This window comes from Schistocerca americana, chromosome 1 (assembly GCF_021461395.2).
Source record: "Schistocerca americana isolate TAMUIC-IGC-003095 chromosome 1, iqSchAmer2.1, whole genome shotgun sequence".
Taxonomy (NCBI): Eukaryota; Metazoa; Arthropoda; class Insecta; order Orthoptera; family Acrididae; genus Schistocerca; species Schistocerca americana.
The window spans coordinates 832,449,256-832,474,264 of NC_060119.1; the positions used below are offsets into that span (position 1 = coordinate 832,449,256).

At 46.2% G+C, this 25,009-nt stretch overlaps 1 protein-coding gene across 1 annotated transcript in view; it reads right to left on the reverse strand.

Annotated features, from left to right (window-relative positions):
- Window positions 1-25,009, reverse strand: part of LOC124594527 — a 605,846-nt gene that overhangs the window by 299,268 nt on the left and 281,569 nt on the right. Inside the window, exons 40-48 of the mRNA XM_047132903.1 lie at window positions 22,892-23,174; window positions 22,605-22,806; window positions 22,302-22,477; window positions 18,281-18,561; window positions 15,408-15,813; window positions 13,010-13,264; window positions 10,695-10,832; window positions 8,599-9,375; window positions 395-7,939 (exon numbers count right to left, since the gene is read on the reverse strand). Coding sequence (XP_046988859.1) covers window positions 395-7,939; window positions 8,599-9,375; window positions 10,695-10,832; window positions 13,010-13,264; window positions 15,408-15,813; window positions 18,281-18,561; window positions 22,302-22,477; window positions 22,605-22,806; window positions 22,892-23,174 — 10,063 coding nt within the window. The remainder of the gene's footprint in view (window positions 1-394; window positions 7,940-8,598; window positions 9,376-10,694; window positions 10,833-13,009; window positions 13,265-15,407; window positions 15,814-18,280; window positions 18,562-22,301; window positions 22,478-22,604; window positions 22,807-22,891; window positions 23,175-25,009) is intronic.

Sequence of the window (25,009 nt, forward strand, 5' to 3'; positions counted from 1 at the left end):
GAATCATATAACACTGCCAGTAGTGTACCATCATGCAATGAGGAATGTTGCAGGGCCAGATACATCCAAGGAAGAAAAAATAACTGGAATCCAAAGCTGCAGTTGAAGAAATAGGGATTTTTGTACTTCAGTCCACATAATTATTCCAGTGAGACATAGTGAAGGAAGTGGTATGATGCCCACATATTTATGAGATAAGGGCTCCTGTCTCAAATAAGCATTCTCCATGACAATAAAATATAGTTACGACAGCAGACAAGAAGACTGCAGGAAGCACTTCAGAATTGCATTTATAGATTGATTGTTGCACAGAGTATTAGGAGATTGAATGAGATGGAGCTCTCCTAAGGTAAAGGAAGTGTTTCAGAGGGATGTTGTGCAGTGTTGTGTTTACCTGGCAGTGTTCTACATTCAACAGTGGCTGTGGTCTGGTTCTCATGTGATGGACAAAGGCACACTGGATAATGGTTTCTGACAACACAGGCTGCGCCATTTCTACAAGGACTATTGATGGAACAGGGGTTCTTACAACTTGCATTGATGCATGACATGTTACCTGGACAGTCAGTATTAGAGAAGCACAATGGAGATTCTGTCTGAGGTGGGATGCTCTCTGTGTGTTTGAGAGTGATTCCCATTGTGTAGTCCAGTGTGTGGGTGTTTCCTGTTATGAGCTGTGTTGGCTGAGGTTCAGTAGTTTCTGAATACTCAAAAATGGTTCTGTTCAGTTGTTTAGTGTGTTCCAGTGTTGTAGTAGTTTGCATCATAACAGCTTGAGTTCTTAAGTTAGTTTTTGGACTGTATTCTGCCAGTGTCTGCTTTGTCGTTGAGTCTGTTACTAACGTCTGACGAGGCTGTGAAGTATGCTTGGCAATCTCAGTATGTTGCTGCGTAATTATTTCTGTGACATTTTTAAGAGTTTGTGCATTGACTTTATTAGAGTATTGTCCATCCTGCGATCCTCCGGCCTGAATGATAGGTACTGAAGTCACTTGTTCTGTATCTCCAGTGATACCTGCTGTTTGTGACTTTTCAATATTTTTTGTAGTAAGAATGTTGTAAGAAGTTTGCTGCTGGTGGTTCTTTGCATCATGTCCTTCACTTGTAACAATAATTTCGTTTGTCTCTGTGGTACTGTAGTCCATTCCTTCTGTATCATACTCATGTAATGATGATAATGTTGTCTTTACCTCATTTGTCATTACTGTTCTCTCTGTTCCTTTTGGTTGTGAGAACTGTTTATCTGAAATTTCAGCAGTAATTCTTTCATATTCAAGAGTAGGTTCTGTTTTGTAATGTATTAACAATTCTCCATAGCTAGTGGTATGTGTTCTTGAAATTTGCCCTTCATCACTGGACACAGCCCATTCATTTGATCTATCTGTTGGCAGAAATACTGTTTGTTGTACATTTGTCACTGTTGTAGAATCTGTTGTATTTCCTTTTGACATTCCAACATCACTGGAATTTTCTGACTGCTGTCTGGTTACAGACCATAGTTTTGTTTCGTGACTTTCAGAAGTCTTATCAGTCATAAGCTGCATTACTGATACATTGTTTTCTTCTGTGTTTCCATTTGGGGTGCTCACTGTTTGCTCGTTTAATATTGTACTCGCAGGTTTAAAGATTTGGGAAGTGTCTCTTGTAGAACCAGGGGAATATTCCTCAGTATCAGGCTGTGTGTACTGTAATCCTGACATTTCAGTATTTGTGGTGGCGGAAGGAGACAGCTTAAGCACTATTTTGTAATCTGTCACGTCTGTAGGTAACGTGCTTTCAGCTGTATTGCCTGTCACTTGTTGATCTGAGCTAATGTAGACATTCTCAGTGTGCTGGAAATGCCCATCACTTTCTGTTGTTCTCCTTGGGGTATTGATTTCTTGTGTGGTTGGGATCATGTTTGACAGTTCTTGTTGCCTTATGGTTGAAGCATCTTGGATGCTGTCTGTAACTGTCATGTGGTCATAACCAGTGCGAGTAAGCGGTTCGTTTCTCTGATTAGCGACTGTACTCTGTGAAGGAAGTGTTTCCCCTATAGCAGGTCCGAATGTTTTTTCTGCGGAGGTCTGACTCGTAAACATGTTTTGTTCTGTTGACTGTTGATTTTCGTTTGTATGATATTTCGTTACAACCTTTAGATGTTGCTCTATGTGGGGAGTACTAGTGGGAAGAATATTGGTAGAACGAGGTATAAATGATGAAGGTTCCATGGTTACTGTAGGTATTTTGATCATAAACCCTGTTGTTTGTTCGTAACCGAACGGTTCATTATTTGATGATTTGGACTCATACTGATTTGTTACTGAGGGCTGCATTTCAGACTTTAGAGTCACTTCGTTATTTGTATCGGTTGATCCCTCGCCATCAAAGTGAATGCTGATAGTCGACGTAATCCTCTGCCCTGTGGTGGTGTAATAATTGTTATTTCCATCTTCTTCAGCAATGGGTGTAGTTACTGGGCCATGATCATATTTTGTGGTAATCGTGCCAGTGTCTTCTGTTCCCACAGACGAACCGTGTACAAAATTTTTGGTTGTCCCTAGGAAACCAGGATACGTGTATGCCTTCCCTGGCTGTATCGTTTCGCCTTCTGCCCTTTCTGTAATGATTTCTGTAGTATCTGGTGACTTTGATGTTAAGCAGTTAACATTTCCCAGAGAGTTGGAGCAAATTATTTTTACAGTAGAGGGAAATTCATGTTGAGTGGAATCCTTTGTTGGTACTTCGATAATGTCTCCCCAATTAGAGAGTTCTTGGTTGAGTTGTGACGTGCTAATGGAAACAAGCGATTGTGTATGATCGTTTGTAAATATTTCCGGCGCAGTGGAAATCTCCTTGGGTTCCGTTCGTACTATAGCTTCTCTTACAGTTCCGAGAGTCTGATCTGTTGTCTCTGCTGTGAAATTGGAAGACTCCTCTGCTTGGTTTGTAATTGTTGCAGTCTGTATAGTTTTTTCCTCCTTTGCTCGTTCAAAATCTGTGGGTAGATCGTTTCTTTCCGTTGTACGTGGCAACAAGTTTTCTGTGGCTTGGAAGTTGTTTGTGTTTGTTGCAATATCTTTGTCACGCGGAGATGTAGGAAATGGAGCTAGATTTGCTTCTGACGTTACTCGTGGCAATTGGCCTGTAGCCGCTTCATCCAACGGTTCAAAGCTTTCGCTCGATTTTGTTGTATGTTGAAGATCTGTCGTATTTTCATCATGCGTACTGGAACCTCTGCTTTCAGACTCTGTTACACCAACGCTTTCGCGGAATGGGCTGTCAGTATTTAGTTTTACCTTTGCTGTGATGTGATGCGTTTGATGCGTTTTGGAAGAGTCATCCGGATATTGTGGTGCAGGATTTGTGTAAGAAGACTTCATCCTATCTGCAACAGTATTTACATCAATCCAGTATTCTGTGGATTGGGGGACTGAATCAGGAAGCACTGGTTTCTGTTTAACATGAGAATCTGATGTTATTTCATATTGTTTTTGCGGGGTCGATGATGGCTGAAACGGTACAAAAACTTGCGTTGAAATTTTCTCCGTGTTTCCTGCCAACGAAACAACATCCGTGTACCGAGTTGTATCAGTAAATACCGTTTTCTCCGTAAGATGCGAATCTGCTTTAATTTCATATTGTTTTTGTGGGTTCGTCGATGGCTGAAACGGTACGAAAATTTGTGTTGAAAATTTCTCTGTGCTCTCTGCCAACGAAACGGCAGCATCAGTGTTCTGGGAAATTTTAATTGTCGTTGGCAAGGAGATGCTTGGAGTTTTGTGTGTTGCAGTAGCTTTTAATGTGTCACGTTCCGGAGGAAATTTGACTTTCGGAACCTGTGATACATTATCGTAAATTTCAGTTGTACTTGGAAGTGGACGAAAGGACGTGTGTACGTTTTTGGTGTTACTGGACGACGAATCGAATGGTACAGTTGTTTTTATGTTTGGCTGCGTAATTTTTATGTCGTCTTCTATAAAGACGTGAGATTGGTTTCCGCTTCCAGATTGTCTGTCATCACCTGTTGTAGGATTTCCATCGCTAAATGTTCCATTGCCTTCCGACGTCTCACGAGGTAACTCTTCATTTGTGTAATCGCCGGAGGTACCTGATGACGTATGAGTAAATTCCGTAGGTTGAGAGAAATCTAGTGTTACTGATTCAAAGGTAGTTTCTTCTTGGACTACCCATTTGTTTGTATCCGATGAGTGCTTCATTGCAGGTGTAAAGCCGTTTGTGTAATCACTGATGTCGGAAACAAACTCTGTAGAAGTCCTTTCCTCTAAATCATTGCGCCAAGTTTCCGCTTTCGTGGGAGTAGTTTTTATGTTTTGATCCTGCTGAGTCGAAATCACACTGGTTACATCTGCATCTGAAATTTTATTTGTTGTTGATTCAAGTATCGTTGTTTTGGTATCGTAGGGTAATGCGACGTATTCTGTTGTAGTTGCAGATGCCGTGTCTGTTATTACTGAGACCTGTGAGTATGGATTTTCATGTGTTTCTTTTGTAATTCCATCATAAGTAATAGTTACTTTTGGTACAGACACTCTTGTGTAGTTTTCAGTACGTTTAATATTTTGCGTAGAACTCTTCTCTTCTAAGTGATTCTCTGTTATCATTGCATCTACTGTTCCCTCATTGGAAGCTGGTGTGTTTATTGTCGATGTTATAATCTCGGGAGATTGTTCTGATATTCGTTCGGTACTTTCTTCGACAATAACACCTATGGTAGTAGAGTGCTTGACCTGCGGAAGTTGATCCTTAGGTTTGTTATTGACTTCTGGTAACCTGATCTCCTTTGTAGCTGAAGAAGTTGTTACAGACTTCTCATCTATTTGCGGTGGCCCATAAGTTTTCTTGTCTTGTGAAACAGATGTATGTTCCTGCGATGTTGAGGTGAAGTTCTCTGTTGTAACAAGAGTGTAGGATGTCAACGTTTCGGAAGAAGTACTTGTTTCTGCTTCCGTTATTTCTTCATCAGTTTCTGGTGACGCAGTGTAAACTGTCTGAGCATAAACTGGTACAATTTTCGTCGTTACCTGTGTTCTATCGTGATCATTAGTTTCAAAAATAAGCTCGCTGCTACTGTTGGTAAGTTCCGTACTTATTTCTTCAGCTTTACTGGTTTCTGTAATGAATTCTGTGTTGCGTTTCTCATCGACAGTCGTGATTTCTTCGTCCTGTTCTGCTGTTTCCTGACCATGATGTCTATGTCCTTGAGGAAAATTTGGATTCTGTGCCCATCTTTCTGTCGGGAAGGTGGGGTTTTCACCAATTCTTGTAGACATTACACTGCTTTCGGTCGTCCCTTGCTGGAAATACGTAGCCTCTCCTATTGGAGGACTTTCTTTTGGGGTAGTACTACTAACTATGTCATGCTTTATGACCGTCGGCATTGAGGTGTGTATCTTTTTTTCGTTATTGCCAAACATTTTTTCTGTCTGCATGTCTGTGTCCTTGTATGTTGTATCCAGTATGTCGTCTGTGTCTGTTATTCTGTATGTTTTCTGAGGTACTAGGCCATTCTTGTGTTCTTTTTGCAACAGATTGTCCTGATGTAAAGCTGTTCCTTCACTAACTTGAGTAAACGAGTATACTCGTTCAGTATTAGTTGAATTATCAGCTACATTTTCCGTCGATAGGATATCGTCAGTACTGGTGATGCCGCCCTTTGGAGATACAGTATGTTGCGCAGGAAATAATTCCTCATTTTCATTTTTTTGCTTTGTGATATTTTCATTTGAACCAAAATTCGTTTGTGGCACTGTGCCTTGAGTTTCAGTGAAGCCATCAGTAGCCATTTGCATAGTGTTCTCTTTTGCTGTCGGGTTTGTGCTTTCAGCACTATCAGTAATGTGAAGAGGAGTCACGGTGTACACTTGTTCACGTGGTGTATAGTTCACAGGGGTCACTGTAACGACTGGTCCTCTGTCACGTCCATGCACTGGCGTTACGGTTATCACACGGCCTTCGGTGGCACTTTCCGCCGTTATTGTCGTATCTTTCACTCCATTGCTATCTGTTTCGTAAGCAGGACCGTATTCTGTCGCTTCTGTGTTGAGGTGTACTTGGGTGCTCTGGGTTGTATGGAAGTCATACTCAGGGTTTTCCACGGTCGGAACGGTACTTCCATACTGTGATGATTTCGTGTTTTCTGTAGCAGTGGATGAATAATTATCGACTAAAATGCTGTACGGCTTTTCTTTGACCGGGGTATTTGTTTCAACCGTCTCGGTGAACTCTGGTGTTACTGTTATTGTTTCTAATACTGTAGAAGTTTCCGAAGTTGCAGCACTACTTGTCCACGGTGGCACCGAAGATGTGGTGTCTTTTCCTATATTATGGTCTGTAGAAATTTTATTGAGAACCACCTTGCTTGATGGAAAGCGTGCTGTGGAACTCTTTTGAGTCCCTTCTGCACCACCTACAGTAGCGTGTGCACTACTGACCGATAATGGTGAACCTGTAGCCCTCTCCGAGGTGAAATGTTCGACCTCTGTCGTAGCCAGTGAAGTAGCGTGGGTCGCAATCCCAGTTTCCGTTTTTGCTTCAGGAACATACGAATGGTCGTTTTTTGTGACTAACTGATGATAGTTTGCAGATGTCGTTTCACGTACTCGCTGATCAGTGACGCTTTCTGCTGACGATCCTTGATAATTTACGGGAAGCGTGACATCTTGTCTGCTTGTGATTCCTTTGTAATCAGTATAATATTTTTCTGTGGAAGTTTCTGGTTTTGTCAAGCGTGGTGTAGATGTTTGTCCTTTACTGACGTGAGAAACAACCGTCACAGGAATATCGTATGGAGTTAATGTCGTTTCGATCTGTTCCCCAGATGGCCCGTAATAACTGTAATGCGATCCAGTGGTTTGATATTCCTTTTTTTCAGAGTGTAGCTTGGTAGAGCTAGGTAATGTGGTATGAGGTGCTTCATTTGATGTCATCATACTTTCAGTATTTGTTTCTTCTGTCGGGGTGCTGAACAATGTATTGGCTGGTGTGTCAGAATTTCCTTGTTCGCTTGCCTCGCGTATATCAGACGTCACTGTACTCCGATAAACAATCTCCGTTACTGCCGTGTATGATTCTCGTGTTGTTTCTTCTGCTTGTGGCAGTCTGCGAGACGAGTACGTGAAAGAAGTAACAAATTCCTGACTGTCAGTCTTGTATATGCCACCAGACAGGATATCTTTTGTGATTGGAGTAATCTGAGTAGTAGTGGCTTTGTCACCCACGTTTGGGGCTGATTCTGTTGTGTCGGGAGCCGAAGTCAGCTCGTCGCTAGAGAATAACTTGACAGGTTCATTAAAGGGCGTGACCTCCAAATCAAAAGAAAAGTCCAGCGTCGTTTCTGATTCGTTTGTTACGGCGGTCGACGGCTCAGTTGTAATCGTCGTATGCCCCTGCAATGTTTCCTGCGAGTCAGAGGACGTAGCTGCTTCTGTCATTCGAGCCTCGTTTGTCGAAGTTTCATAAGGTATCTCATTTTCTGTTGCAGGATGTCTTGCACTGACTTGAGGAACCGACGGATACGTAGTTGTTTCGGCATTCGTTGTAGTATCGGTAAGAATATCTACTGTCCTTGGGGCCTCTAATGTGGTGTGTAGGTTATCTGTTTGTATTGTGGGATTGTCTGTTGCCAGTTTATATGTTACAGTTGTCCCCGAAGTTGTATCTGTAGGTAGAGAAGAACCGTGAATGGATACTGTAGGAGCAGCCTGAGATGTCGAGAGAGCCGGAGGGCTATCGGCGGGCGTGCAGCGAACGGCCGCATCCCCCCGGTAGCCCACGGGGCAGAAACACACTGGCCGGTGGGCCTCCACCCTACACCGAGCGCTCAGACCACACTTGTTGGTGCAAGGATCTACGCATTCTCCTCTAATGCACGCCAGCGCACCTGTGCACTCGTCATCCAACGTGCACTGAACCGGTGCCCTCGTGCTTGTGCTGACACCTGCTGTGAATAACCAACATAATATACATATATACACACACTTACATATATTTACAAACTCAATATTTACAGAATGTTAATTTAGGGAAGTTGTTAGGAAGAACTGAGAGAAACTGAGTGTTACTGTTACTACGTCGATACTGTGTTATAATCGGATGCAATGTAGATAAAAAAGTATATACACAATGTATCTACAGATAATTACTGAGTGATACATATTTACAGACTGATCAAGTGAGCGACAAGGATTTTAAGAGAAAAGAAAAAAAATCTCTAGTCGAACAGGGAAGAGGAAGAGGATATGTCTACCTCAAAGGTCTGTGTCTTTTTATTGCCTGCATCTTGTCTCGCGGTCTTTTGAACGGAAAACACCTGTTAATAGATTTACCGGTAAATTTGTCAGAATGACGATGTTGAGAATAGCTTTTATCTTTGTAAATCTGTGAGGTTTGTGAATCGACTTTTTTAATTTGCATTTTATGCACTTATCTTTTCTTTATTTATTCTAGTTAGTGCCGCGCCGGGTCAGTCATCCGTAACCAATATTTGTTTTTAGAACATTAGTCTATTCTAAATCCCCGTGCGTCGTCGCGGCCCCACCCTTTTACGCGACCGTCGTGAGTCAGCAGTCGTGTGTGTCGCGCCGTCCGTCCGTTTACCTTTGAGGCATCCGTATTTCGCGTCAGGGACAAATCCTGCGGGACAGAACTTGCAGACGGGCGTGTGGTCCTCGACTCGGCAAGGCGCGCCGGGCGCGCAGCCCGCGCCCTCGCACGGGTCCACGCAGCGGAAGTTGCGGCAGGCGAGGTGCGCCGGGCACCCGGCGTCGCGCAAGCAGATGGAGAGCGCGGGGTTGCAGCGGCGCACGCAGATGCAGACGGGCCGGTGGTCGAGCACGTCGCACGCCTGGTCGGGCTCGCGGCAGGGCGGCGGCAGCGCCGAGCAGGGGTCGACGCAGCGGCCGGCGGCGCAGGCGCGGTTGGAGGCGCAGTCGGCGTCGGAGGCGCAGGCGGGCGGCCCCGAGGCGCACGCGAGCTCGCCCGCGTCGCTCAGCACGAAGCCGGCGGCGCAGACGCAGACGGGCCGGTGCGCGCGCACCTCGCAGCGCTTGCCCGGCTCGCAGGGGCGCACGCAGGGGTCGGCGCAGCGGCCGCGGACGCAGGCCGCCGCCGGCCCGCAGTCCGCGTCCGCCGCGCACGGGCCCCCGCCCGGCCGCGGCTGCTGCTCGAGCCCGCAGCGCGGGTCCGGGTCGCGCACGCACTGCACGTGCGGCGACCCCACGTGGCACTGCGGGCACGAGCAGCGCGCGCGGTGCATCAGGGGCCGGCAGAGCGCGCCGCGGCCGCACGCGCCCCGCAACGAGCACGGGTCGGCACACTCGCCGCTCACACAAGCCTTCTCACTTGGACAGTCTACGTCACTCGCACAGGTGTTCTCTGTTGGTGAGTTTTCGTGTCGAGTCGGGCCGGGGTCGAGAGAGAGAGACAGAAACAAACACAGCGTGTGGTGAGTGGGGAGAAAGAGAGAACAGTCGTCGTAAGAACTGTGAAAGGAAACGAAATTCTCACGTGCACAGATGGGCCGGGAAAACACACAGGCTCTGAAGGAGGTCAGCCCACATCTCCACGGAAAAGAAAATTTAGACACACAAAACTACATAGGCTTTTCACAAGCAGGAAAAACTATTTACAAAAACACAGACATCCGGGTGAGTGCTATGACGGAAAGATGATTTCTACTGTACATGTAGTGTGAGAATGCTCCTTTCACAGTTCCCAATCTGACTTATCGGTTATATTTTAACACAGCGGCGGCGATCGCGGTGTATTGGCTTTACTGTGTCAGGGAACATAATTTCTGAAGTAAGTGAAACAAAGGCTGTGAACGCGTCGACGCACAATGAAGAAAGAACGGCGTCCTAAACACGCATTTAGCAGTGGTATTTCAAGATTCTGTTTTTCTGTTAAGTGCTGTGGAAATCTTCCGAAAATGCAGGGGGACACAGTACAGATTAAATGGAGTACGTTTAGAGAGGGGTGTGAGGTAATTCCCATGTCACTCGGTTTTGTGTATTGTGCTTTACAGCAGACCATGTGACAAGACAGATTGGAATACTGTGGCAACATTCTGCACGTGAGCCTACTAATGTGCTACGAGGTTATACGAAGAGACAGTGAGTATTTACAACCTGAAACATGAAACATGATGACAAAAGGCGTAATGCTGCAGACTGTTATACAGTGAGTGCCATAATAACAATTTGCTGTCAGTATTAGTGTTATTGTAATACCCATTTCCTAATCAGCAAAATGTATTCACATGTTATACCCCGTGCACAGTAAAATACCAGCGGGTTAATGGGACGTGCTTACCGTAATTCAGCAGCAAACGGCAACGAAAACGTAGAAGCATGCTTTCTTCAAAACAACCTCATTTGTGCATGCCCAGATCTGTGGTTAACTCGACGGCTTACGGTACAGGGTATCGTCGTCGAATCCTGTACGCTCATCTGTACAGCAGTTACGCTGTTAATTCTCCTTGCAGACTAATGGCGGAAACCCGTAGGTATTTACAAGATATTTGCTAGAGCTTAGGCTAGAATATTATTAACGCAGCGTTTGGCAGCTGCCGCGGACGAGCTCCGGTTCTGGTGGCGGTCCACAGTATTGTTACGAGAGGGTGGCGAACGGGAGCTGTCCGCGGCGACAGAGCGTCAGGCAGCGTAGCAGATCACCAGCAGAAGGAGAGCACCTACCTTTGCGGCAGCCGACCTCGGGGCGACCCGTCGTCCCGGGCGGGCAGCGGCAGACGAAGGCGGTGCCGTCGCGGATGCACTCCGCGCCGGAGCCGCAGCCGCGCGTTCGGCAGTCCACGCCGGAGCGGTCCGACACGCCTGCGGAACGCACCCATCCACCCTTACTACCACCTCTCCCACACACTGAATCGTTCTTTAGGCTCGACGCGAACGCCTGCTGCGATAATTCTAGACTGACGCGAGGTTATGAGTTACGACAATAATTTATTCCACACTCGACATCTGGACTAAACCCTCGGCTACCGAAACAGCGCCAAATATGTTCAAACCTCGTGCAAACATTATAAAATAATAAAGTCCGTGTCCGCCTGTAACAGTTTAAATGAAACTTTCCGCTAACACTGGATTACGTCAAAAATGTTTTCCACCAAATGGGGCCAGTCCGCCAGTAATTCGACACATACATTTTCATCACTCACTGCCGGTCATCCTGCCATCAGTTACCTGTACAGCACCTTCATCTCTCCCCGGAAGTGCCACCCTTTCCAACCGCAAACTACATTCAACACATTTACCAAGAACAGTTGGTGAAGTTGTCATGTTTTACGCCATGGAGCAGAATCCTAGTTACCTAGCTCATACTTCCAAGTCAGAGCTCACTAGAGCCACACGAGCCTCTTCTGGATTGTAAACAAAAAGAATTGTGGAAACTACTCGCTGGGCTTGTACTGAAGCAGTCACGATGATTCATATATCGGCTGGGAAGGAAGGAAGCTTCCTTAAGCACGAGCTCGACTGGAAGTGGGTTGGAGAGGACGTCGGCCGTGGCCTGGACTCACGCGCAGCGACACTGTCCTCCTGATGCGATTTACGGAAAACATAAATCAGAAGAGGGTCACTTCGTACCCAATGGGTCTCTAGGAGACAGACATTGGTGATAGCCACAGACTAGGCAACTAATACTTCAAAGTCTGGGAAGCAAGGCAGTCTAGAATGTACAATGGGAAACAGCTGCCATGTAAAGACTATAATGGGACCACAGGTGTGTGCCTTTTTCTTGATACTAAAGAGTCAAGCAAAATGTTGGTCTGTGTAATAATCGTTATTTGAAAAGAGTTTCTGTAAAATGGTCAAATAACAGAAAGGTTAACGGTTAAAACTGTAAGCAGTGACTCGCTTTGCCCCGCTACTGCACGTAGAGGGTAATCTTTTACTGGCTGCCAGCGCAAGATGTTATTTTTAACAATTCATAAATATGTAATATGGAAAAGGTGATGGAGTAGAGCTACAGACACTATATGGAGCCTCTACGAGCATATTTTACCGTGCATTGGACTTAACAGTTGCAACTAATTACAGTAAAGTAACTGATTAGATGGAATGAAAAGCGAAGGATATTTCGTTATTTTTTCCTTCTCAGAAAATCTGATGGCAGTGTGTGGTGCCTCTGCAAGAGACAAACGAAATCGTAATTCACACATAACGTGCCCTTAGTAGCTATGACATGACAGATACGGGCGCAGAAACAGGCAGATCTGTCACAACTCCTCCTTTCAATATCTGATGATCCCTTAGTAGCTTCTTTACTGCTCTTATGAAAGGAAATCGCCCTCGGGTTTCTTTTTGAGGGAGTATAGGGTACACAATCCATGCCAATGATAACAGGTGCATACAAGTTATTTTAAATTTCGGTATAGTCTTATCTTCTCCCTGAACGTATGTTTCGCCCTAGCACGAACAGAAAGTGTGGAGAAGTGAATTACCTGTTTTGCGAGCTAGTGAGCTGACATTCTGACAAAAAAAATGCTGAAAAATTACTGATGAAAGCTTCAGGTATTTCAACTTTTTGCTTGCATACGAAATACAGACATTTGTAGTAACTTCTCTGTCACACAACAATTGTTCCTTATCGACTCAGACTAGTACGTAGCTCCGAAACTTACAAGCGCAGTCTTAAATGTCTGAATCAAACGACCGGAGAAGCGATTACTTAAGAACATTATAAGATAGTGGCATTTGTACTTTTTTAGTATTTGTTACTTGAGAAAATTCGTCCATCAACTGCAATAAAATGTGCACGAGAGGTACCTTTCTAAAATGTGTCGTGACGTGTTTTCTATTTTGAAGTGACTTTTACACCACCTTGTGCAATACCGTTTTGTTGCTAACTTCTATCGCTCCTGCTGACTCGGAGACATCTGATAGATTCAAATCAGTTTCGTGTATGCTCCCGCAGGGTTGTACCGTGGTAGCCGGATGCAGACGAAGCAGACGGTCCGCTAAAGCGACGTCGACAAAGCGAGAGAGGTACTCACATTCACGCTCGGGGTTTCCGACCGGGAAGTTGGCAGGGCAGTAGCACTCGGGCCCCCCAGAGGCGGTGACCCTGCAGAGGGCGTTGGCTCCGCAGCGGTGTCCGGCGCAGGCGTTCTTGAGGCCGTCCTCGCAGAGGCAGCCGCGGTACGGGTCGCCGGTGCAGCCGGGCGGGCACGAGCACTCGTAGCCGCCCGCCACGTCGCGGCAGCGCGCGTTCTCGCCGCACGGGTTGCGCACGCAGTCGCCGCCGCCTCCTGCAACCACAGCGCCGCCGCCGCCGCTCTGTACACAGCCCCTGCTGCACTAACGACATCCGGTTCTCTCCTGTCCACTCTTACGGATACAGAACCTGAAGGGGTAAACTACAGACAAACGGCACCGTCGTTTATTGGCACAAGAAACTGATTTCCCTCATTTTGAAAGTGAATTAGTATGAACAGTCAGTGTTACAGTATCATGAGTTGCATCTTTTGGACGATGCGGGGCTTCCTTCCGTAAAGTTTAACATTTTTACTATAGCATACAGTCTTTAATGCCGGTTGTAATATGAATTTTAAAGCTTGGATAAATGCATTAAACACACTGTGCTGTCTTCACTACCGGTTCCGATGATGGACATGTTCACAGTTTTAGCGGAAAAACGAGAACAAAGTGAAAATTGTGAATCTCAAAATACACTACCGGCCATTAAAATTGCTACACCACGAATATGACGTGCTACAGACGCGAAATTTAACCGACAGGAAGAAGATGCTGTGATATGCAAATGATCAGGTTTTCAGAGCTTTCACACAAGGTTGGCGCCGGTGATGACACCTACAACGTGCTGACATGAGGAAAGTCTCCAACCGATTTCTCATACACAAACAGCAGTTGACCGCCGCTGCCTGGTGAAACGTTGTCGTGATGCCTCGTGTAAGGAGGAGAAATGCGTACCATCACGTTTTCGACTTTGATAAAGGTCAGATTGTAGCCTATCGCGATTGCGGTTTATCGTATCGCGACATTGCTGCTCGCGTTGGTCGAGATCCAATGAGTGTTAGCAGAATATGGAATCGGTGGGTTCAGGAGGGTAATACGGAACGCAGTGCTGCATCCCAACGGCCTCGTATCACTAGCAGTCGAGATGACGGGCATCTTATCCGCATGGCTGTAACGGATCGTGCAGCCACGTCTAGATCCCTGAGGCAACAAATGGGGACGTTTGGAAGACAACAACGATCTGCACGAACAGTTCGACGACGTTTGCAGCAGCATGGACTATCAGCGCGGAGACCACGGCTGCGGTTACCCTTGACGCTGCATCACAGACAGGAGCACCTGCGACGGTGTACTCAACGACGAACGTGAGTGCACGAATGACAAAACTTCATTTTTTCGGATGAATCCATGATCTGTTTACAGCATCATGATGGTTGCATCCGTGTTTGGCGACATCGCGGTGACCGCACATTGGAAGCGCGTATTCGTCATCGCCATACTGGCGTATCACCTGGTGTGATGGTATGGGGTGCCACTGGTTACACGTCTCGGTCACCTCTTGTTCGCATTGACGGTACTTTGAACAGTGGACGTTACATTTCAGATGTGTTACGACCCGGGGCACTACCCTTCATTCGATCCCTGCGAAACCCTCCATTTCAGCAGGATAATGCACGACCGCATGTTGCAGGTCGTGTACGGGCCTTTCTGGATACAGAAAATGTTCGACTGCTGCCCTGGTCAGCACATTTTCCAGATCTCTCAGCAATTGTAAACGTCTGGTGACTGGTGGCCGAGCAACTGGCTCGTCACAATACGCCAGTCACTACTCTTGATGAACTGTGGTATCGTGTTGAAGCTGCATGGGCAGCTGTACATGTACACGCCATCTAAGCTCTGTTCGACTCGATGCCCAGGCGTTTCGAGGTTGTTATTACGGCCAGAGGTGGTTGTTCTGGGTACTGATTTCTCAGGATCTATGCACCCAAATTGCGTGAAAATGTAATGACATGTCAGTTCTAGTATAATGTATTTGTCCAATGAATACCCGTTTATCATCTGCATTTCTTCTTGGTGTAGCAATTTTAATGGCCAGTAGTGTACTTTTGTCCGTGTCTGCGAATGGTCGTGCTGGATACGACTGTTGTAGACGCGCGTGTTTCTCTGACGTGTCTTCAGTGCAGATGCAGTGCTGTCACGGCATATTGTCAGTTGTCATATACGCCGTGTTGATCTTTATTCATCGATTGTGTAGTCTGTTAGTAAGTTCAGCTCACGAATACGTAGATTTCCAGAAATTAAAACTAAAGTTGTTACGCGGTATGTCAGTCACGTGGAGAATGATTGCAATAGGGCCGCGGTAGAGGTCTCGTTGTGTGGTGTTAGTGGACAGATGCGAGTGGAGAAGGGACGTACCTTGCTTGCATTCGAGCTTAGGGTTTCCGTAATATCCGGGTGGGCACGAGCAGACGGCCCTGCGGTCGGCGACGCGGCACTGTGCGTTGGTGCCGCAGGCGTCGGCCTGCAGACACGGGTTGCGGCAGGCGCCGTCGGCGGGCGAGCAGAACTGGTCGGGCGGGCAGTCGGCGTCGGCGGAGCACTGTCCGGCGGGCAGGCAGGCCTTGCTGGGCTCGCCGCGGTGGCCGGGCGGGCACAGGCAGACGGCGCGGTGGTCGGCGGCGCGGCACTGCGCGCCCGTACCGCACGCCGACGGGCCGCACGGGTCGCGGCACTGGCCGCCCGAGCACGCGCGGTCCTGCGGGCAGTCCGCGTGCGACAGGCAGCCGGGCACGCACGCCCCGCTGTCGCTGCACACCTGGCCCTGCAAAGCGCCACACCCCGCCGTTACCACTGTGGCCTGCGCTGCAGATGCAGCCGAGCGCACATCGAGCTCCAGTAGAGTCGCCCACTGCTCGTTGACAGCTTGGACACAAAGGAAATATCAACGACACACGCCCACACGGTTTGCGACGCATAAACTATTAGGTTCGTGCGTCAGTTCGTAGCGATTTTGTTTCCCATCTTGGTATTCCGATTGATGTCGGTTTATTAATCGATTTAACTTTTTATTTGTATTTCACTGTTGCTATTTGATCTTATAATTAAATTTTCCTCGTGACTTCTAAGTTTCGTCTTTATGTACGATAATGGTGGAAGCAGAATAAATGCTTTAATTTTTCTGCTACGGCCGGAACTTGAAACCGGGTTTCCTTGTTACTAGGCAGGATTCCTGACTATTACACCATCGCAGCACTACGACCAACATTGCTGCACGTACCACTGAAGTCCAATGTTCTCCCCAACACAATGTTCAGCTTATTTTCCCCCTAAATCGTTATAATAATTACTTTTGAATACATTATGGGAGTGACAGTGATCAATATATAGAAACATTATAGAAACAGTCTTGATCACGATTTATTTATTAAGGTGACCGGTTTCGACCACTACTGTGGTCATCTTCAGACCATTGAGTAGGAACCTCTTTCTGCTGGAGAATCACCAGACGCAGCACAAGTAGCACAATCTGCGACGGGCAAGAACGCTGCAACGTCCTTTCCTTTTTATAGGAACTAACCCAGCAATTACGTTAAACGATTAAGGGAACCTACGGAGAGCCTAAATGGGGTGGCCGGAGAGAGATTGGTACTTTGTGCTGTAAGAACTACAGAGACGTTTTTGAACTTAATATTTATGTTGTGCGTCATGTCACATGTGCGCAAACAGAGATAGAACATACCACTGGTAAAGTTTTAACTATCATTTACAGAAAATTAGTTGCATAATTAATGTCTTTGTGTGTTTGGAGGTACATGCCTGCAGTATTAGCACACACTGAAATTCCCGCGCTCCACTACCGAAGCGCGAAGAGCCAAAACAAAATGCAATATCGTGCGGTAATTCGTTTTCGGCAGGAATGGATATGTCGCAGTTGTGTCAGGCCAGTCTGGACTGCTAAATAATCATCTGGAGTGGCCTGCCGCAGCTGCAGCATTTCTGCTGCTATCGAGAATGAATTACGGAACGGTGCCCCACTTCATGTATGGGCGGCGCCATTTCGGTCTGGCCCCTCTAGCGACTTACAGCTGGGTTGCATTGTATACCAGGAGTGCAGGCACGTACTTGCAAATGGACAAAAAGTTAAATACGAGGGCTAATCGAAAAGTAATGCTCGATAGGTCGCGACATAGAAACGACAGTGAAAATCAGGCGAAGCTTTGCACAGATGTGTCGGGCAGTGTCTCTAGTACGCCTGTCAATCGCGTCACGACGCTGTTTTCACTTCTGGGCACACAATGAGCACGTAAATATGACTAGAACAATAGTGTCTCCCGCCTAATGTGGGTTTCCGCTGAGAAGTTTCATGACAATTCTCGGCCGCACGCAGTTGGGGCAGCGACGAAGCGAAGCCCCTCCAGCATTTTCGATGCCAAGTGTTTGATCACCCACAATACAGCACGGAGTTGTGTGCCTCTGATATTGATGTTCGCTCACATGAGCCGTTGGCTATGAAGACAACATTTTGGCACAGCCAACGAACTGTAGACCAGCGCAGGGAAGTGTCGGAACGCTGCCTTCTATGACGTGGGTATTGGAAACTTGGTACAACGCTATGACAAGTCAGAACGGCGACTATGTAGAGAAGCAGCTGGAAAGTATAGCAAACAGTTGCAAATAAAATATTTGCGATTTTCACTGTGGTTTCCATTGTGTGACTGATCTAATGTTGTTTCCCAAATAGCCCTCGTATGTCATTTTAATGTTTTGAGGTGATATTTAAAACTTAATGACCACGCCTTCTATATTATTTTTGGAGTACAACTTATGGTGTAAGACTAATTCGTAGCGTTTCTGGGTTGTTTGGGGGAGGAGGCCAGACAGCGAGGTCATTGGTCTCATCGGATTAGAGAAGGACGGGGAAGGAAGACGGCCGTGCCCTTTCAAAGGAACCATCCCGTCATTTGCCTGGAGCGATTTAGGGAAATCACGGAAAACCTAAATCAGGATGGCCGGACGCGGGAATGAACCGTCGTCCTCTCGAATGCGAATCCAGTGTGCTAGCCACTGCGCCACCTCGCTCGGTGTAACGTTGCCGAAGACCTATGTTAAGTTGGAATGTAACTCTTAGGTTTTGAAATGGTGAAGGCAATGAACGTGATGAGTGGTTCAAGTCCGTTCGGGAGTGGTCCTACTGTACTGCAAAAGAGTTTTTCATACGTAGACGGCCTCTTCTAGGCTGTGGACAGTTGCAGGCAGCGTGCCTTCAGAAGTGTGCGAGTCAGCCGTACCTGTGGGCAGGCGCCGGCCGGGCCGCAGCGGGAGCGGCAGCGCCCCTGCACGCAGGTCTCTCCGCAGGCACAGGTGGCGTCGTCAGAGCAGGGCTGCGCGCAGAAGCCGCCCTCGTCACAGTCGGCGGGGTCGCAGCCGGGCGCGGGGCAGCGCGCCGCCGGCTTGGAGCACGCGGACAGCGGGTCGCCCGCGAAGCCGGCCGGGCACGAGCACTGCATGCCGTGCTTCGACACGCGGCACTCCGCGCACGCGCCGCACGCGTTGGGCGCGTCACACGGGTCTGCAACACGTCACCACCTCTCAGTACCTGCACACGCCCTGAAGTGCAGCCCCCCACTTACAAGTCAGTCACCCAAGTATACCGCAGACTATGTCTCTGATGTCTAGAGTAGTGTTCTGCCCCGAGAGAGCCGGAGAAGACTTTGTGTTAACGTCAGCGTCTTGTCTGTCTCTGCCCTACACCACGCGTTTCAGCCGTTACCTCGTAGAAAGAGGCAATGTTGGGGGTACGCTTCTGACTCTCCCTCAAAAACTTTGCACAGGGTATTAGGGGTTTAAGTGCAGATACGAGGCGTGTTTTTTTTTTAAGTAAGTACCGTTTTGAAATTAAAAAAAGACGTGCTAAGGTATCTCAATACTTTTATTTTCACATGAAAGCCTGTACCTTAATCTACGTACACTCTGATTCTTCCTTGTTTACGTTGTGTACTGAGTGTTTAAGATGCCTCCGATGATCGTGAGTGCCGCCGACTGTAAAGTACGGGCTGTTATAAGATTTCTTAGTGCTAAAGGCCTAAAAGCGATCGATATTCATCTTGAGATCTGTGCAGTTTACGGAGAAAACATTATGAGTGATGGAATGGTAAGAAAGCGGGTGAGTGCATTTAAAGATGGCCGCACAAATGTGCATGATGAACAACGGAGTGGGCGTCCTTCGGTCGTTAATGAAAGTTTGCTGCAAGAAGTGGACAAGGTGAGAGAAAACAGACGCTTTACCATTTCCTCCTTGCGGGATGACTTTCCTAATGTTTCTCGTAGTGTTTTCTATGGCATTGAGACCGAGCACTTGAATTACCGAAAATCGTCCGCACGTTGGGTACCGAAAATGTTGACGGATGTGCACAAAACCAAACGTTTACACAGTGCATTGACTTTCCTTGAGCGGTGCCACAACGACGGTGATGATTTCTTAAGCCAAACTGTTACGGGCGATAAAACATGGGTGGCCTACGTCACACCAGAATCAAAGCAACAGTCCATGCAAGTTGAGGAAGGGCATCGTTTTGCTGCAAGACAATGCCCGTCCGCATGTGGTGAATCACACCAAAGATCTCATCACATCTTTTCGATGGGAAACTCTAGATCATCCTCCGACAGCCCCCATCTTACGCCCAATGACTACCATCTGTTTCTGCACTTGAAGAAACACCTGGCCGGTCAGCGTCTTCAAGACGATGACGAAGTCAAAACAGTGGTGACACAGTGGTTAACAAGTCAGGCGGCAGACTTCTATGAGGAGGGTATTCAAAAACTGGTAAAACCTTACGACAAGTGCCTCAATATTGACGGAAATTATGTAGAAAAGTAGATTAAGGTACAGGCTTTCATGTAAAAATAAAATTATTGAGCTATCTTAGCACGTATTTTTTTTAAATTTCGAAACGGTACTTACTTAAAAAACACGCCTCGTATTTCTGTTGATGACTGAGGACAGTGTACTGCACAACATTATATCAGTATTTCATTCGCTTGCAGACAAATAATTATAGCTATTATGAGTAATATGATTTTAGATTGGTTAGTATCTCTAAGTATGTATGGCACAAACAAGCCATTAACACTTACTTTCCCCTGGGCGGCAGATCCGCTATTCAAGTGTGGGCACGAGGACACAAAACGGATAGTCTATACTGACAAGCGCAGTTCACTTCACGGCGTACTGAGAGGCGTAGTTCGCTTCATGGCACAGTTACGACTGTGCAGAAAACATCAGTTAGTAGCAGTGAAGTGTTTGCGGGAAGACCGTTAGACGCAGAGAAAAAGCAACTGACTCACTCAAGTGGGTACAGATTAAGGTACCAATTATCAAAAAATCTGTATCTGTACCATATGACCCTGCTTATTTGCATAACTATTTTATAACTTATCAATATAGTACTTTACTTTACGTCACCCATAGCAAACACTACAATTGTTAAACAGCTTCACTATACGGGCAGTAATATGAATATAGAGGCTAAATTTTCCATGTCACTCTCAAGTGCACGCTTTGGGCATATTTGTCAGAATGACACTATTGACTGGTGCTTAACATGGTACACTATCGTTACTACTAGGCATCGCCCCACCACGCACCTTATGCAACGTGTTACAAAGTTTTTGCGTCAAGAGACAAAATGTTCCCCTACCCTGCATTGAATTCGCCGGCCCTGAGACATTGATTTTTTTAGCGAACTATCAGTGATATTAACCAGGTGTCCATCTGCGTACTACCTACCCCAGTAAACTGACAGAGTGATTTGTAACAAGAAAACTTTAAGAGTGAGTGTCTCTAAGCGAAGGAAGATATTTTAGAACGAAACAGAAGATTTAATTTTGCCCTTTCACACAGAGAAAATGTCTGAATTGTAGACAAGACGCATTGCATACACACGCAGCAGAGAGCCTACGCCCTACTACCTCTCAGGGACATAACTAGCAATAAAAGACGCCTAGAGTCACACGAAAGCGTCAGCGAACATTTTTTCTCTAAAAACGGTTGTTCTCTAAGACGTTTGATGTTTGATGCAAACATTTTGCAACATCCTATGTGTACACTTTATTTTAACTTTTGGCACAAGAAATATTAATGCTCCAGAGAACAGGAGAGCACTATAACGAATGTCACTTTGAGTGAAGGCTGTCTCGATGGCTGTTCATATAATTATATTACTACTATGGTACGACATTTGGTCAATATGTGCCTTCTTTACCGACATTAGTTAAAAAGCTACTAATATGCTGTCGACTTATTGTCTGTTATACTAATTTTTAATGGATTTATGATTATCCTGTGGGAACAGCTTTACAAAAATCTACTCTAATGAATAATTAATGAGTCAGTTCCCATTTAGTTTCTTCTGTTTTGTCATTTATTGGCTTTTCCAGGAAATAGTAGAGACCAAATTACTAGTCTCAGCGAAAGCGAAAATTATCATAACTGGGTATAGTGATTCCAGAAATCATTGCAACAATTCATTCCTGAAGGTCTTTTTACTCGTTTGTCCTGCATTACACGTTCACCATTATACTGTGTTAGCTGCTCTGTTTCCTTGTATTATTACTCGTTTTTGTCGTCGCTATTAACATTTCGTGAATTCCTGAAGTTTGACTACAAAACGAACGGATAGTTGCGAAAAGGTACTTTTCATGTGTTGAAAATAGTAACATACGATAAAAACTTTCTAAAGCCAAGATTGCAACAATATTTCTTTATTTACAAACAAACGGCGTCGATTGACTTTGCTGTCACCTTCAAGCCTTAAAAAAATTATGTTATAAATACGTTCATTTTGAGTTGGACATCATGCCAAATTGTCCAGCTCAAACTGAACACATTTTATAACACAAAATTTTAAAGTCCTGAAGATGACAACCAAATCTGTCGAAACTGTTTGCTTGTAAATAAAGAAATATATGTGCGGCCTTGAATTTAGAAAGTATTTACCAAGTAAAAACAGATCATTCCTACCAATTTCTCAGCATGAGAATCTTCAATTAACGTATGATTCAAGCACGTTGAGATAAACAATAAACATGTTACTCTGTACGAAACGAAAAATTAATCTGCTAGCAGTTTATTCCTCGGAGGAAGGACAAGATGTAGGGTGAGCATACTCTCGTTATTATAAAGGCATAGGCCACACAAAAGACGATGTTTTCGTACATTCAGATATTTGTGGAAATGAATTTTGTCTGGACGTGGCCTTCCGTGCATTGGGGTAAAATCAAGAACAAGTATGACAAAACCAGGCGACTTACTGATACACTTGTTGTCGACGCACGCCTGATTATCGGAACAAACGTTGTCACTTCGGCAGCCCACGACGCACAGTCGGTTTTCACAGATCTGTCCGGCCCCGCAAGCAGCGTCACTGTTGCACACTGTTTTACACAGCCCTCCGACACACCGTTCATCAGATAGGCAGGACAAGTCACTGCGAAAATGGAAAGAAAAAATGTTTAACAAAGAACGGTTGTAAGCAGAAGCTTAATGGTGTAACCACTTATTAGTGTAACCACGGCATTAGCATCTACAGAGATAGCTCGCTGAGAGACACTCACTTTCTGCAGGTGGTGTGGCATATACCGACGTAGCATGTCTGCCGGTCGGAACAGTCTGCTTCCGTCTGGCACGTGGTGGTGGGCTGGCGGCAGCTCACGTTCGGGTCTCCCACGAGAGGCTCCGGACACTCACAGTGCTTGCCGTGGTTCGACATGGAGCACACTGCGTTTGTACCGCAAGCCGTCGGCGACGCGCACAGGTCTGTACAGAGAGGAGGAGACGGTGATTTAGAAGTTGCGGAGACATGGACTCTCGCGTTAGAGATTTGGCCGGCTCGCCCTCTCACCTTGGCACTGTCCGTTGACGCAGGCGGCGCTGGAGGGGCAGCCGGAGTCGGAGCGGCAGCCGGCGACGCAGACGAGCCCCTCACAGACCTCGCCGCGGCGGCAGGCGTCGTCGCGGCTGCAGGCGGGCCGGCAGACGCCGGCGCGGGCGTCGCAGCGCTCGTTGCCCAGGCAACCGCCGTCCGCGGCGCACAGCGGCCGGCAGGCACCCGACAGGCACGTCAGCCCGGGCGCACAGCCGCGGCTCTCCAGGCACGGCGCCGCGGGCGCGCGCACGCACGCCACCTGCCGACGCCGACACACTCGTTTCCAGCCGTAACACCGGAGAAATTTTCCTCGGCTGATAGCAGCCTGCCCGCTCAATCGCTCTTAACAAATTACCGTGACCAATTTCCTGCGCGTTTGGGGGACATACGAAAGCATTCGGGTAGAGTCTTTCGTCATCACAATGTGTCACGCCTGTATCTGTGTTACGTGGACAACTACAGTGATTGATTATTAAGTGTCTTATAATCTCTGTGGTGTTATAACTGGTTATGAGCCTATCCCCAATGTTATTCAATCTGTACATTGAGCGAGCAGTAAAGGAAACCGAAGAAAAATATTGATCTTACAAATAGCTCTGAGCACTATGGGGCTTAACTTCTGAGGTCATCAGTCCCCTAGAACTTAGAACTACTTAAACCTAACTAACCTAAGGACATCACACGCATCCATGCCCGCGGCAGGATTCGAACCTGCGACCGGAGCGGTAGCGCGGTTCCAGACTGTAGCGCCTAGAACCGCTCGGCCACACCGGCCGGCTATTGACCTTACAACTTCTCATAGAAGACAGGTTAAGGAAAGACAAACCTACTTTTATAGCATTTGTAGACTTAGACAAAGCTTTTGACAATTTTGACTGGAATACTCTCTTTCAAATCCTGAGGGTATGGAGGGTAAAATACGGGTAGCGAAAGACTGTTTACAACTTATACAGAAAACAAAATTGCAGTTATACGAGTCGAGGGGCAGGAAAGGGAAGCAGTGGTTGAGAAGGGAATGGGACAGGGGAGTAGCGTATCCCCGATGTTCTTCAATCTGTACAGTGAGACAGCAATAAAGGAAATGAAAGAAAAATTTGGAGTCGGAATTAAAAATTAAAAACTTCGGGGTTTCGCCGATGACAGCAAAGGACTTAGAAGAGTAGCTGAACGGAATGGACAGTGTCTTGAAAGTAGGATACAAAATGAACATAAACAAAAGCAAAACGAGGATAATGGGATGTAGTAGAATTAAATCAGGTGATACTGAGGGAGTTAGATTAGAAAACGAGACACTTAAAATAGGAGATGAGTTTTCTTATTTGGGCAGCAAAATAACTGATTATGGCCAAAGTAGAGAAGATATAAAATGGAGACTGGCAATGACAATAAAAGCGCTTCTGAAGAGGAGAAATTTGTTAATATCGAATATAGATTTAGCGCTTTGACTACTAATTTTATTTCAAAAACATTGAGATATTATTATTTAAGTAAGAAGTAACAATATGAAAAGAATATTTCTCGCCGTTTCGTTTCCCAATGGGTCAGGGGGGGGGGGGGGGCAGTAGGACATACAGGATTATTCATACGCACTTCCAGAGCTTCAGAAACGATTGAGCAAAAACTACAAGACGTACTGATAACAGACACATATCTATGGACAGAGAATCTACCCAAGTTTTTAATTCACACTACAAGTGCTCAGTATGTTTAGTTTGTGATAATGCAAGCGGCAGTTCGTGGGTGTAAGTCGTTGCCACGATGCGTCCCGGAAGGAAGGCGCGAATGCAGCCCGCTTTGCGATTCTAGTAATTAGGTTGCCTATCTGCAGTTACGCACAGTTGTATTATAGAACCTTATATTTGTTAAATATTGCTATAATTGTGGTAAATAACTAAGTTCTCAAATGATAAAAGTATCTTTGTCGTAAAGAATACATTTCGTTACAATTAACCTTCGCACATCTGCAGCCAGAGTAAGCAGAGGACGTTTCAGATACGTTTTAAATGAACTTAGGTTATGTTACCGGACTCGTGCTGGTTGCTAGTCTCCATGTGCAATGACAGCGTGAGAGAATTCCTGGCGTCTGAATCTTGA